Below are 13,006 nucleotides of genomic sequence, written 5' to 3' on the forward strand. Positions count from 1 at the left end.
CAGATGACTCGTCAGCTCAGCAGGCAACATATTGGACTCTTCATTTCATTTCATTTGCACTGAAGATGGGTACAGAAAAGAGCAGGGCTTGGACTTTGGACCCAACAGACCTGACTTTGACATGGGGTCCCATCTTCCACTCACTAGCTGAGTAGCCCTTAGAAGAAGGACTTGCAACCCCCTGAGTCATAGAGTCCTCTGTGTGTTAAGTAGGAACAATGCCCACTATGACCCAGTGGTGCCCGAGAGGAAAACATTAAGCAACATATATGGCAGTGCCTAACAGTATTTGGAACAAGATAGGTCTGAATTAGTATTAGTTCCTCTTTCACACCCCACCCCGTGGTTCTGTGCAAAGCAAATTTGCTTTGGTGCTTTGAAACATGAACTTTCTCCCCTCCCCCTTCAGAACGCATTTTCTAAGTCATCACAAATCTAAGAAGAGACATTAAGAAACGACTTCACATGGAAGTAGCTATTTAACATGAGCGTTTGGGGAGATAAAAACTAATAATTCTATGTTCCGGCTAATTTAATTGTATTAACAATGAAGATGCCGAATTTTCCTGTGTCCTTCTTTGACATTTTTATATGCTAAGTAAAGCTCCAGCGTTTTCTGATTTAGAGAGCCCTCAGGCTACTTGACAGGATGTGGGATCAATTCCAACTGCGATTCCTGATCTGCCCCCTAGCCCCCTTGCTCTCTAAACAAGGCCGGTGGGTCAATGATGGAAATACAATTCTTTCGTCTTGGCTAAGCTGTATCCTGTTCTTAATGTGCTGGGACTTTAAAATGTGTTTCACAAAAGGCTGGGGGAAGGGGAAGGTACTATAAACATGTCCCTCTAATTCAGTTATGTCAGAGAACTGCACTCAATGCTACAAGGCTTAGCACAGGGAGAAGGGTGACAGCAAGAAGGGGGCCCCTTTAGGGGTAAGCAGTGAAGACGGTGTGGAGCTGAGTGAAAATCGTTTGCTTTACACTAGAAGCAGAAGGCACCATGCGTCCTTCCGGGACTTGCGTGACCCTGGGGCCCCCGAGTTGGGGGGAGGGTGTGTGTGCACTCGCTCCTGGTCCCAGATCCTACTCACCCAGCTGGAGCTGCTGACAAGTCCGGTTTGGGTTCTGTCCGATCTGGCATTTGTAAACGGCCCCGGGACGCACCACGGAGGCGTTGGTGAGCCCGTCGGCGGTGGGAGCCCCCACGACGAGCCTACGGAGAAACGCGCACGTGCGCGCAGCTGGAGCCGAGCCGCGGGGACGCCTGGCCCGCCGCCCCTCCGCCGCCGCCCGCCGCCCGCCGCCGCGCACCCACGGGCCACCTCACCCGCCGCTCCAGGGCCTGGGCCAGGACGCACCCCGGGCGCTGCCACCCCGAGATAAGTTAGTTTCCCGGGCAGCTCTCCAGCGCGCCAGCCATCGCAGCGCTCCCCTCTGCGCCTCCCGGGAGAGGAAAGTTTGGCCCCGCCGGCGATCCCGGGGCCCCCTTCCCCGCTCGCAGATGCCCCGCGCGCCCCCATCCCGCTCCTCTCACCATCGCTGCGACCCGTGGCTGTGCAGCACCACCGAGTAGCCGAAAAGGGTGTTGGGGGGGCCCTGGAAAAGCAGCGCGCTCTCGGTGTCCACGTTGTAGGGGCGCCCGGTCGGGACCCCCAGGCACAGCAGCAGCATCACCGCCTCCCGGACGGCGGCCCTTCGGGGGCCCGGCCCTGGTCTCGCGCCCTCGGCCATGCGCTCTCGGAGGGGAACATTCAACACCGAATGGCACCGTCCCGCCGTCGTGCGGGATGAGACTCCGCCGAGGGGAAGGGGGCCCCCAGAGAAGAGGTTCGGCGTGTCCGGTGCCAGCAGGCAGGAGGGAAGGAGGGGGGAGGAAGGGAGGGACGCACAGCAAGAGGGAGGGGAAGTCGGCCTCGGGCGGAGCCACCGCCGCGGGATGCAGTGCGCCCGCCCTCAGGACCCCACGCCCGGTTTCTGCCGCGGGGAGGTGCGGGCGCTCCCGCGGTCCTGGGCCGGGCCGCTGGGTGGGGTCCCGGGCGTGGTGCTGGGGCGCCGGACCGTGTGCCGTGCCCCCTCCCCCACGAGGGGCTGTAGGGGGCGCTAGGGGACCTGCGCTGCTGGACGCGCGTGGCCGGACCTCGCAGCCTCCTCCGAGAGCCGGACGACTAGGCTCTGGGGCTTTGCAAGAGCGGAGCTGGAAGGAGCAGGGGCTTCCCCTTTTGACCGTGGTGGGCCCGGCTGCGGCGCGGTGTGGCCCCAATCCGACCCGCGGGAACCCCACTAGGAACGCGGAGCCTCCGCGGCCCGCCCCAGTGTGGCCCGGGGCCAGCCACAAACCTGGGCGCCGGCTGCGGCGGGGAACCGTCTAGATCTTGCGCTGATAATCGGGCGCTCTATCTGCTTTTTGCAGCGTAGGAATAACCAGGGGGCCTCAATGAAAGGCAAGCAAAAGAACTCCTGAAGGCGCAGGATGTACTTTGGTCACAAAGACGTTAGGGTTACTCACTTCAAGACTCAGGGCCCTGCGAGCGTCTGTGCCCAGGACTTACCCTCCCCCTCCCCCCGCACTTCCTCTAAGCCCTGGGCTGCCCCAGGGAGGACGCAGATGAGCAGCCAGCTCTCAGGCTGAATGGCAGGAGGTCAGGGCTGCCAAGAGTTCAACAGCGGGGCAGGGCAGAGAAAGCACTGTGGCTGGCCTCACTTTAACCAAGAAACCCCGTTCTTGCTGCTCCCCCTTTCCACGCATCCACTCACCACCAGAGAGCCAGTGTGAGGCCAAGGCACAGACAGCCTAAGCCTCTGAAGATGCGCTGGGGACCAGGGCACAGCACATCCGAAGGGGTTAGACTAGAGTCTAACCGTTAGACTCTCCTAATGCGATCCAGATGTGCCACAGGTTTCTTTCTCCAGCAACCAGAGAGACAGCCATAGGTGATTTGGCTGATATTTGGAGATACAGGTCCAGTTATGAATTACTGCTATGTGAAAAAAAAAACACGAAAAAAGAAAAAGGGCTTCTTAAGGTGTGCGAGTGTGAGCGTGCGTGTGTGCAGTTGCGCGGGTGCACATGTGCACACTGAAATATCACATCTTAAATTGTAATGGCAGATACGTCACTAAAGTACTTGTTCATTTACTCAGCACATTCATTGAGCCAGCAAGTTGCAAGACCCACAGTACCATGGTGAGCAAGGCACGATAAGCCTTCAGGAAAATTTTTCGCCGAGTGGCAGATGGACAAACTTTTACTTAGTAGAGAAAATTCTGAATGCTTAAGGACACTTAAAGAGAGATTGGGAGGACAAGGAGGACAAGGAGGGTCGAGTTAGCCTAGGCAGTTAGAGAGGAGGAAGAAAGGTGGGCTCCAGCAGGGCCAGGTAGAGAAACTGGAAGAGGTGGTCTTGGTGGCACATTTAGCTGTCCACGTGCAGGTTGGTATGATATGAGGCTGACTAGAGAAACAGGGACACATCATGAACCCCCTAAGCCAGGATAGGAAGCTGTTGAAAGGTTTGTCTTGGTCAGCCGTGTGCTTCAGAAATGTGAAGCGAAGATTGGATACAGGAAACCTAATTGTGGAGGCCCCTGTAGTAAATAATGAGTAGGGAGATGGATGGCCTGCACTAGGAAGTAGCAAAGGTGGAACAGAGGAAATAATAGACTCAAGAGATATGAGAGACAGAACCCAATAGAACTTGGTGACAGTGTTGGCAAATACAAAGATGGAGCTGAGATGAAGGAGTCAGGACGATGGCCCAGTCCTGAGTTTGGGATTTGAGCATATGATGCTAATAAATAGAGAAAAAAAATACACGGGAGGAACAAGGTTGCGCATGTGTGTATGCACAGGCATGGGCACCCACACGAGCAGTGTCAGTATTAGATTTGGAGTTTGAGATATTTGTGGAGTAGTAGGATATTCTAGCCAGACCCAATCATTTTTTATGCTTTTGTCAACAGACAAAAGAAGAGCAATAGTGATCCTCTCTTATTGTTTGCAACAAAGTAAAAGGCAAACGGTGCAAAATGAAATGAAATGGCTTCTAGAAAAGTAGCTCACAGGGCCCGTGGAGAATGGTCCTCTTGCTCTGTTTTTCCACTCCAAGGTTCCTTCTTTCTGAGTAGACCCACATGCTGATTTCAACCCAGCTCTGCAACTAGCGCACATTGCCACCGTTATAAGTAAGCAATCCCTCTTGTTTTGCAGCCGCATGTCCATTTGGGGCCCAGGAAGTAGTTGTCTCACAGGTACTTCCAGACTCTCCAGACCTGGGCAATGTCAGAGCCACAGATCCTTTTACTTCTCTCCCTTCTTATGTGACAAAATCCACTCAACACAATTCTTTTCATATCATAATTAAGGTGAGTAGCAGCCAATAGAGCATTCATGGGGCAGGATCTTATTTCTATGATTGTGGTTATAGTTATGATTTCACCACTTTTCAAGAACTAACCACCCTTTACTGCTTCACACACTATATTAGCCCAAGTTTCATTCCTCCAAGACTTAGAGAACAGTTCACTTTTCTGGAGTCAGCAGAAATAAAGGGTGTTTAATGTAGCTTTGACAAAGCCTCTAGATACTGCTCTCTCTTTAACCAATGCTTTTGTAGGCAAGTGTGAGAATCTGATAGGAAAAGGGTACGTGGAGGGGGGAGAAAAGGAAGACTTTTAAAAACTACCTCTGCCTATCTGTAACCCTCAACTGAACATAAATGATTCAATTAATATGTGTCATTTGGTTAATATGTATCAAGTGCCCACTGTGTGCCAGGACCTACTTTAGGGACTCAACAATAAAAGACTCTCTATCCTTGATAAGACGTCCTCCCAGTAGAGAGGATCCTCATATGGGCTCACCCAACTCCTCAGTTGTTATCAAGAGTGAACATTTCTCCTTCTTGAAAGCCCCTCTTTTTGTGATAGTATTATTTTAGTCCCCACACTGCCTTTGTCTCTAGCCATTCTGAGTCTCTTTGCTAGCCTCTTTCCCTTCACCGTAGTGTTTGAGAGTCCCAGGGCTCTGTCTGGGTCCTCTTTCCTTCTCTTCCCATATCTCTCTCTTTAGGAGCTCACACCTAAATGTCTTTATATCTTTAAATACCAGCTAACTAATGCCATTAACTACCACATGAGTCCCCAGTCCATGTCTCCAGCCTGGCCCTCTCTTCTGAGCTCCAGGATCATAAGCTTTACTGCCTTCCTGACATCTCTACCTGGACGTTGTGCACATAGCATATCTAAAAATCTAGCAGGCATTGTGCACATAGCATATCTAAAAAACTGAGTTCTGATTCTCTCATCCCACATCTAAACCAGTCCTCTGTCCAATGTCTTTCTTTTGAGAAAAACACAATCCATCTGCCCAGTTAGTTGTTTGGTCCAGAAATTTGGAAAGTAATTCATGACTCCTCCCTCTCTATTCCCTATATACAATCCACTCATCATTGTTATAACAATTTGCCTTTGGAATATACCTCAAGTCCATCAGTTTATCTTCTTCTGCCCTGCTCCAACCCCCTTCCAAACCGCAATAATCTCATCTGGCCTGTTCAGTAATCTGCTACCTGGCCTCCCTATTTACTCCTTCACACCATCAATTTTCTACATGCATGGTAAAGTGAACTATTACAATTCTAAATCAAAGCACACTTAATCATGCCACTCTCTTGCTTCAGTCCTATAAGTAGTGTTTCCCATTGCTCTTCCAGGACAAACTTAAGGTGGTTTACAAGGACCCTATGACCTGGTCTCTGACTACCTTGCCAGTTCTCCATTGGCCATGTCCTTCAGGATCACTTTGCTTTAGCCACATCGACCTTCCTTAATTTCCCTAGGTGCATTGTTTGTTGTTGGGGGTTTTTTTCCACCCATGGGGTCTTTGCCCAAATTGTTCTGTCTGCTAGAATACACAACCTGTGAAATTTCACGATTCTTCTCTTTCTTTAGTCTCAACTTAAAGGTCTCCTCCTTACAGAGGATATTCCTGCTCATCCAGTTAAAATAGATCATCATATTATTCTCTGGCAGACAATCCTGCTCAGTGTCTTTGGAGCTCTTAATTTATAAGCATATATGGATTTACCTTTTCATTCTGTCTTCCTCTCTGGACTGTGAGAACTCGTGTTGTGTTGTTATTGTTGTTTACCACTATATCTCCATCAATTGATATGCTACCTGGCAAATAGCAGGTGGTCAATAAGTATTTTTAAAGTGGCCTTTACATGATTTGGATTTTTGATGTCATAAACTGAGATAAATCTGGATATTTCTATAAATTTAGGTTGATACATTATTACATGCAAAACAATATATTAGGTCCTCTGGTAAATTCAAAGATGTATAAAACATGGATCCTACTCTCAAACAGCTTATAATTTACAAGGAGAGAGATGATATCCTTAGAAGACCAGAGAATATAGTCAATGTGAATGTCATATACATTGGGGAAAGAAGAGACAGTTGGTAGCTAACCGTGGTGTAGGCTTAAAGGGCAGGCTTGAGACATTAATTTGGATAGAATGGAAGGCAGAGAAAAATGAAAAAATTGATACAATACATTAGGAAAAACTGACATGCTGTCAGGTGCAGATAATATGGAAAAGTAAAATATGCCTGGCATTTTTAGGCTAGACAATGGTGGTACTATGATAAAAAACAAAGCAAAAAACCACCAGGAGAAAGAGCTGGAATCGGGGAGGGCAGGAACATTGTGTTTGGATAATGCTGACTGGGTTTTTAGAGATGAGTCTGAGATGTTGGTAGAACTTGCATGGATTGGTCCGGAAGTACTGTTTGCTTGTTTTTTAACTAAATTAAAGCATGTAACATGTAGAACACTTAGAGGTGTATAAGGAAATGTTTCCAACCTTTCCCTGCCTCCTCTAATCCAACCTTTTGAGGCACTCACTCCCCTTCCCTATAAAGTGCTTGTCCCCAAGGCCCTCTCTTGAGAGATTCAAACTAAGATCCCTTAAGATAGGATCCAATCAAGAGAGGAATTTCTTTTTTCACAGTAACAAAGCTCCCAAAAAGCAGCAAGAACCTCTGAGTCTTTTATCCCGATATGTAATATTAGCACAAATTTCTTGATAAAGTATCAACGACAAGGTTGCTTTAAAGGAAACTTAAAGCGATGCCTTCCAAATTACAGGAGTTCTTAAACCTGTCCGCTGGCGTGGCTCCGTGGTTGAGCATCGACCCATGCACCAAGAGGTCGCTGGTCCTGAGGCCTGGTGAGGGCACATGCCGGGGTTGCAGACTCGATGCATGGTGGGGGGCGTGCAGGAGGCAGCCAGAAGATGTGGATGTCACTCTTTTATCAATGTTTCTATCTCTCTCCCTTTCTCTCCCTCCAAAATCAATAAAACCATTAAACAAAAAAAGAGCTCTTAGACCTGCTGAGAAACTGTGTGAAACCACACCTCAGAGTCCCCCACCTCTGACAGACCAGGAGGCCGGACACTTTTCTAAGGACTCATCCTCTTCCGGTGGAGGGCTAACACTGCAATCTTGCAGGCAAGCACACTCCCAGGAGCCAGAGTCCTCAGGCGGAGAAGACAGACAAGGTGCTGGGAAGCTGCCAACCTGCTGAAATTGTCTGCCCAGCAGCAGGGGAGCTCAGATAGTGGAAGGGGCCAGGGATCGACAGCAGCTGCCACAACTGCCAATCAAAACCTTGTTCAGTTTGATAGTGTTACTCAAACTTGTGTTATTTTGTTTTTTGTTTTTGTTTTTTAATTGAATTTGTTCGGGGGACACTGGTTAATATAATTGTACAAGTTTCAAGTGTACAAATCTATAACGTATCACCTGTATATTTCATCGCGCATTCACCACCCATTTATCCCCCTTAACCATCTTCTGCCTCCCCCTACCCCCTTTCCCTCTGTCAATTACCATACTGTTGTCTGTGTCTATATTTTTCTCAATCCCTTCACCTTTTTCACCCAGCCCCGCCACTTCCCTCCTCTCTGACATCTGTCAGTCTGTTCTCTGTATCTATGAGTCTGTTTCTATTTTGTATGTTAGTTTATTTTGTTCATTAGATCCACATATAAGTGAAATCATATGGTATTCGTCCGTGTTCATTTCAGCATTATTTACAGTAGCCAAGGTTTGGAAGCAGCCCAAGTGCCCATCAGTAGACAAGTGGATAAAAGATCTGTGGTACCTTTCCACAGTGGAATACTATGCAGCAGTAAAAAAGAAGGAAATCTTACCTTTTGCCACAGCATGGGTGAATCTAGAGAGTGCTATGCTAAATGAAATAAGCCAGTCAGAGAAAGTCAAGTTTGGTTTTTAATCTCTTAGTTTTCTCTGGTGGGATGGGGAAAATGAGTGGCTGTGGGCGAAGGACTTAATACAGTGCTTAGCTCATAATTAATACTGAATATATAGTAGCCCTTTCTCCTTTATCCCTCTTTTCTTATCATCAGTATCAGTAATGATATCATTTGTATAGAAATATACTACTACCTACAGAAATAAACTATGTATGAAAATCTGAGCTCAGGGCGAATGGCCCATATGTGGAAGGTTGTTTAAATTAATAAGAAGCATTCTCTGTCTCTAGTAGTTTATATTTATTTACTCACTCATTCAAAAAATCTTTCTGGAGCACCTATTATGTGTAATTTAGAGATGCTGTGTGTAACATGATGAACAGATTTGGAATCCATATCCTTTTTACATGTGCATTCCAATAAAGCAACGAGGCAATAAGCAATGCTCAATAATGTTTCCTGTTTATAGGCTTGTAACTTTTTCAGTACACTGACATTTATAGGCAGATGATTTTTCTACAGCACAACTATGAATATGTCAGATCCCCACACAGAGAGTGGTAATGTCTCCATTCCCAATCTGACCCACTTAGAATGTCTTGCCTGGGGCTTAATACACTCCACATTTGGCCTCAATCGTTCCTCCTTCCCACCCCAAACTTAGAGCCTATTTTTTTCCCTTTCCTCTAGCAACGTTCCCTTTAGTTTGGGGAATTAATAGATCAAGAAAGGACTATTTAAGCCAGTAGGTAACAAATGCCGTACAAATAGTGCATAACAGAGACACACAACAGACAGGTTTTTGTTTTTTGTTTTCTGGCTGAGGTGTTCAGGACAATTTTTCTGAAGTAAAGGGCAATTTTGAGAAATTTCACTTTTCTACCAGTCTTTTCACAACTCCTGAAACTATTGATACTTCATAACTTAAACCATGTCTATTTCATGCTTCAGCTCAGAGGAAGAAACAATTGCTCCTCTTGTTACTGCATAAAGGACTGGCATAAACCCTCTCCCCTCAGAGCACATAGTTATTATGACATTTTATCTCGTAAGTAATCTGATCTGGAAGATTGGATTTGGGCGCTGGAATGATTTAACAACTGGTTCAAGCCAAAGTGCAAAGGTTTACAAGACACAGATAGTTGCCAGCATCACTCTTTTTTTTTTTTTTTTTTTATCTTCAGAGATCAGACTCCACGTAAAAGTGCTATCTAACGGTGTCTTATCCGAAACCTCTCATATGCACGACCTCATCTTGAAAAACAGAGTTCCTAGGCATCTGGAAAGGGCCATGGCGAATACAGTGTGAAACTAGTTCATCATGGACACAGTTACATCACACAACCAACACTGATAGACATATGTCCCAAGCACTTGGCAAACACACACACACACAAAAACATTAAAGATGTGTTCTTATTCTTGAATAGCTGGCAATCGAATATCAGACAACACAAACTTGAAACCAGAAAACAATTTCAAAGCAACTTACAAAATACGTTGTAAATATAGCACCAATTATATAATGTAATAATGATGTCTTCAGAGTGGCAGCATATTTTGTGGGAAGACTTAAAGGAAATAAACTTAGTTTAATCCTAGATTTATTTTTCTTTCCTTTTGTTTTCCCAAACCAGACCAAACTGGGAGAACGCAGAGACTAGTCTTTGTAGGCCAGATAAAAGAGATAAGAAAACATCAGAGACTAAAATATCATCAGCAAATAGGAAGAATGTAAACATCAAAAGAGGCTACACTAGTTTGCAAGGACAATCGTGGGAAATAAGAAAATAATGCAATGCATCAAAGTTTCCTACATTGTTTAAAATCCTGGAGAAACTTTGGAAAAGGAATTCTAATTTGGATTACTGAAATAGAATAAATAGCACTACAAATACAAAAATAAGTTCGGCTCTATCTCACATCTATGCATTGCAAGACCAGCAGAGCACTTAGGTATTCTATTTTTGGTGCATACTGAATATCAGCTTTGTTTATGTCAGTTGCGCAGTATATTGACCTAGTAAAGTAAATTTCCTCTGTTTATAGAAATTAGAAAGACTATTTTGGTTTTAAAAACACAACTTTTTCATAAGAACCTCATTAGAATTGTGAATAAAAATGAAGGAATCAATTTCAGACTCATTTTTTAATGGATGGTAATACTAATTCAATACAATAATCATATAAACGTTATATAGAGATATATCTTACTTTTCATGCTTCACCTAAAAGTCAGCAGGCTTCTGAAAAACCAGTTTTAGAAACCATGCAGTGATTGAGGACACATGAACTCTGACAATGGAACTGATCTTATATTTTTACAGCTTCTTTGTTAATAAAATGAATGAGTTCCATTAGATTGTCACCGAAGTGATTTCCATTACAACAGAGCTGGAGACCTCAGTTCTTTCAGAGCCTGTGATAGGAATCAGGGAACCACACTGACAGGTAGGCAGGACATTTCAGTGGATAAATAACTCTATTCAAAAAGGCAAGCTGATGCAACTGTAAGGAGAAAAATATGAACTTTGAATAAATGGGGACAACTGCATAACTATATGTCAATACCCCTCATTGGCTATCATTTATCTTATCATATGTGGGCTTGGTTAAGGATATGCAAATAGAAACATTTAATTTTCCTTTCCAGAAATGTTAGATAACGCTCTTTTCTGGTTGTCACATTATGATATAATAAGAATTATATATTTTGGTCTTCAGCCCCAGATCCTGACCAGAGTTTCCAAAACCTCGTAAATTCCTACGTGATAAAGGTGAAAGGAGCATCTTTTGTATAATATTTGCGTTTTGTCCCCAGTTCCTGAAATAGCTTTGGAGAGACAGAGGTGACTTTTGGAAAGCCTCTAAGATTGAGGGGTGGGGAAAGAGTGCTGGTTGCCAAGGGGAACCAACCATGTGACCAGAGGGTTAAAACTTGCAACTCTATCCTCAACCTTTAAGGAGAGAGGAGAGGGGCTAGAGACTGAGTTCAGCCACCATGGCCAATGTTTTGATCAATTGTGCCTATTAAATATTTTAAATGATGGGACGTGGAGAGTTTCTGGGTTCATAAACACTGGGAGGTTCTGGGAGGGTGGTGTGCCCAGAGAGGGCATCGAAGCTCTGAGCTTCTCCCTGCCTTCACACTTTGCCCTGTGCACCTCTTCCATCTAGTTATTCCTGAGTTTTATCTTTTATCATAATCTGTTAAACATAAGTAGTGTTTTCCTGAGTTCTGTGAGACATTCTATCAACTTTTTGAACCTGAGGAGAGGGTCTTGGGAATCCTCAATTTTTATTTGGTTGGTCATAAGTTCAGGAGGCCCAGACTTGTGACTGGCATCGCTTTTATGGGCCGACCTCCTAACCTGTGGGGTCTGCTAACTCTGGGTAGTTAGTTCAGAGCCAAATTAAGGGATAGTACACCAACCTGGTGTTTGCAGAGAACTGGAGAATTACTTGGTGCGAAAAACTCACACATTTACTGTCAGAAGTGATTAATGAAGGGAAAGGAATGTATAGGTTTTGTTGTTGTTGTTTTTTGTTTGACTAGTGTTTTACAGTTCCTTCTCCAAGGCTCGTTTCCCTTTGTACTCTTATAGTGTGGTCTTCAGGTAAATGACCAAAAAATAAACTGCACTTGTATGGATCTTTACCACACAAAGTACATTTTCCAAGATGCACTAAAAGAGATGTGAAGTGATTATCGGTAAAGCTTGAGATCCCAGGGGCATGGTAAAGTGCAAAAAGAAATTATATAAAATGTACCAGGAGTGACAGGACTCCATTTTAAAATTAAAAACAAACAGAAGCATCCTGGGGACAAGATTTTCACCATAGGCTTAATCTGGGAGTTATTTTTCTCATCAATAAGTGAGCAAGTAATATCAGTATTTCAAAAGTCAGAGACAAAATGTCAAAGACACCCAGACAGATCACAGATCTCAGGGACAGTACATTCCTAGAGTGTCACAGCCTGATTAAAGATAATTCTGTGGTATAATTGCAGCACACTAGAACCTTTATTAAGGGAGACTAAGCTTGGAGTAATTGCGTTTGAAAAACTGAGAAGCTTCTGTTTAGAATGAAGAATCTTAATAAAAGGAAGTGCCACCCCAGGTCCCATCAACATCGCAAGAGTACTAACAGGGGCATGAGCAGAAAGGGTGTAGAGAACCAGGTCAAAAGAATAGATAAGAAACAACATTGACCATACTAGCAACAATTGTCTTGGCCACAACGGAGTAAAGATTATTACTGATTCTTCAGAGAGGAGAGATTGACATCAGTATCAGAAGTCTACCTCACTGATTTTTTTCAAGTTAATAGTATTATAAGTTACTCACAGCTCACATTCCTCTGTTAGTTTACTCAATCCTAGTTGATGCTTTTATTACTAGTACAAAGTACTAAGATACCAGTTTTAATATATAGAGTTCTAGAAGCATCTCAACTAAAAATTGCAGTCAATGCTCTGCTACTTAGAATACTTACCAGTTAGCTAAGAGGTAATGCTGTCTTATTAAGGATTATTCCTGGCTACTTAAGTAAACTATATAGGTTACTTATGCTAACTTCATTGATCCTAGGGAAAAAAGTACTGAATTAGGCAGGATGGTTTCTTTCACTTTAGAGATGAGATGATGGCTTACAGAGTGTTAAGTGGCTTGTTCAAGGTGAGGGGCTACATTCCTGACTCTCTAACATTCCCTTAGCA

The 13,006-nt window shown here is 44.6% G+C and overlaps 1 protein-coding gene across 8 annotated transcripts in view; it reads right to left on the reverse strand.

Annotated features, from left to right (window-relative positions):
- ITGA4 (integrin subunit alpha 4) overlaps window positions 1–13,006 on the reverse strand; it is a 337,984-nt gene that overhangs the window by 76,012 nt on the left and 248,966 nt on the right. The window contains exons 1-2 of one of the 8 annotated variants that reach the window (XM_036318668.1): window positions 1,536–1,854; window positions 1,093–1,214 (exon numbers count right to left, since the gene is read on the reverse strand). The exons of 4 other annotated variants lie outside the window; for them this stretch is intronic. In XM_036318668.1, the coding sequence (XP_036174561.1) occupies window positions 1,093–1,214; window positions 1,536–1,732 (319 nt within the window). In that variant the 5' untranslated portion in view covers window positions 1,733–1,854. Of the gene's footprint in view, window positions 1–1,092; window positions 1,215–1,535; window positions 1,855–13,006 lie in introns of those variants that run through there. 3 more of the 8 variants (XM_036318667.1, XM_036318669.1, XM_036318674.1) reach the window with 3 other exon arrangements.

Source organism: Myotis myotis, unplaced genomic scaffold (genome assembly GCF_014108235.1).
Source record: "Myotis myotis isolate mMyoMyo1 unplaced genomic scaffold, mMyoMyo1.p scaffold_m19_p_8, whole genome shotgun sequence".
Lineage (NCBI taxonomy): Eukaryota > Metazoa > Chordata > Mammalia > Chiroptera > Vespertilionidae > Myotis > Myotis myotis.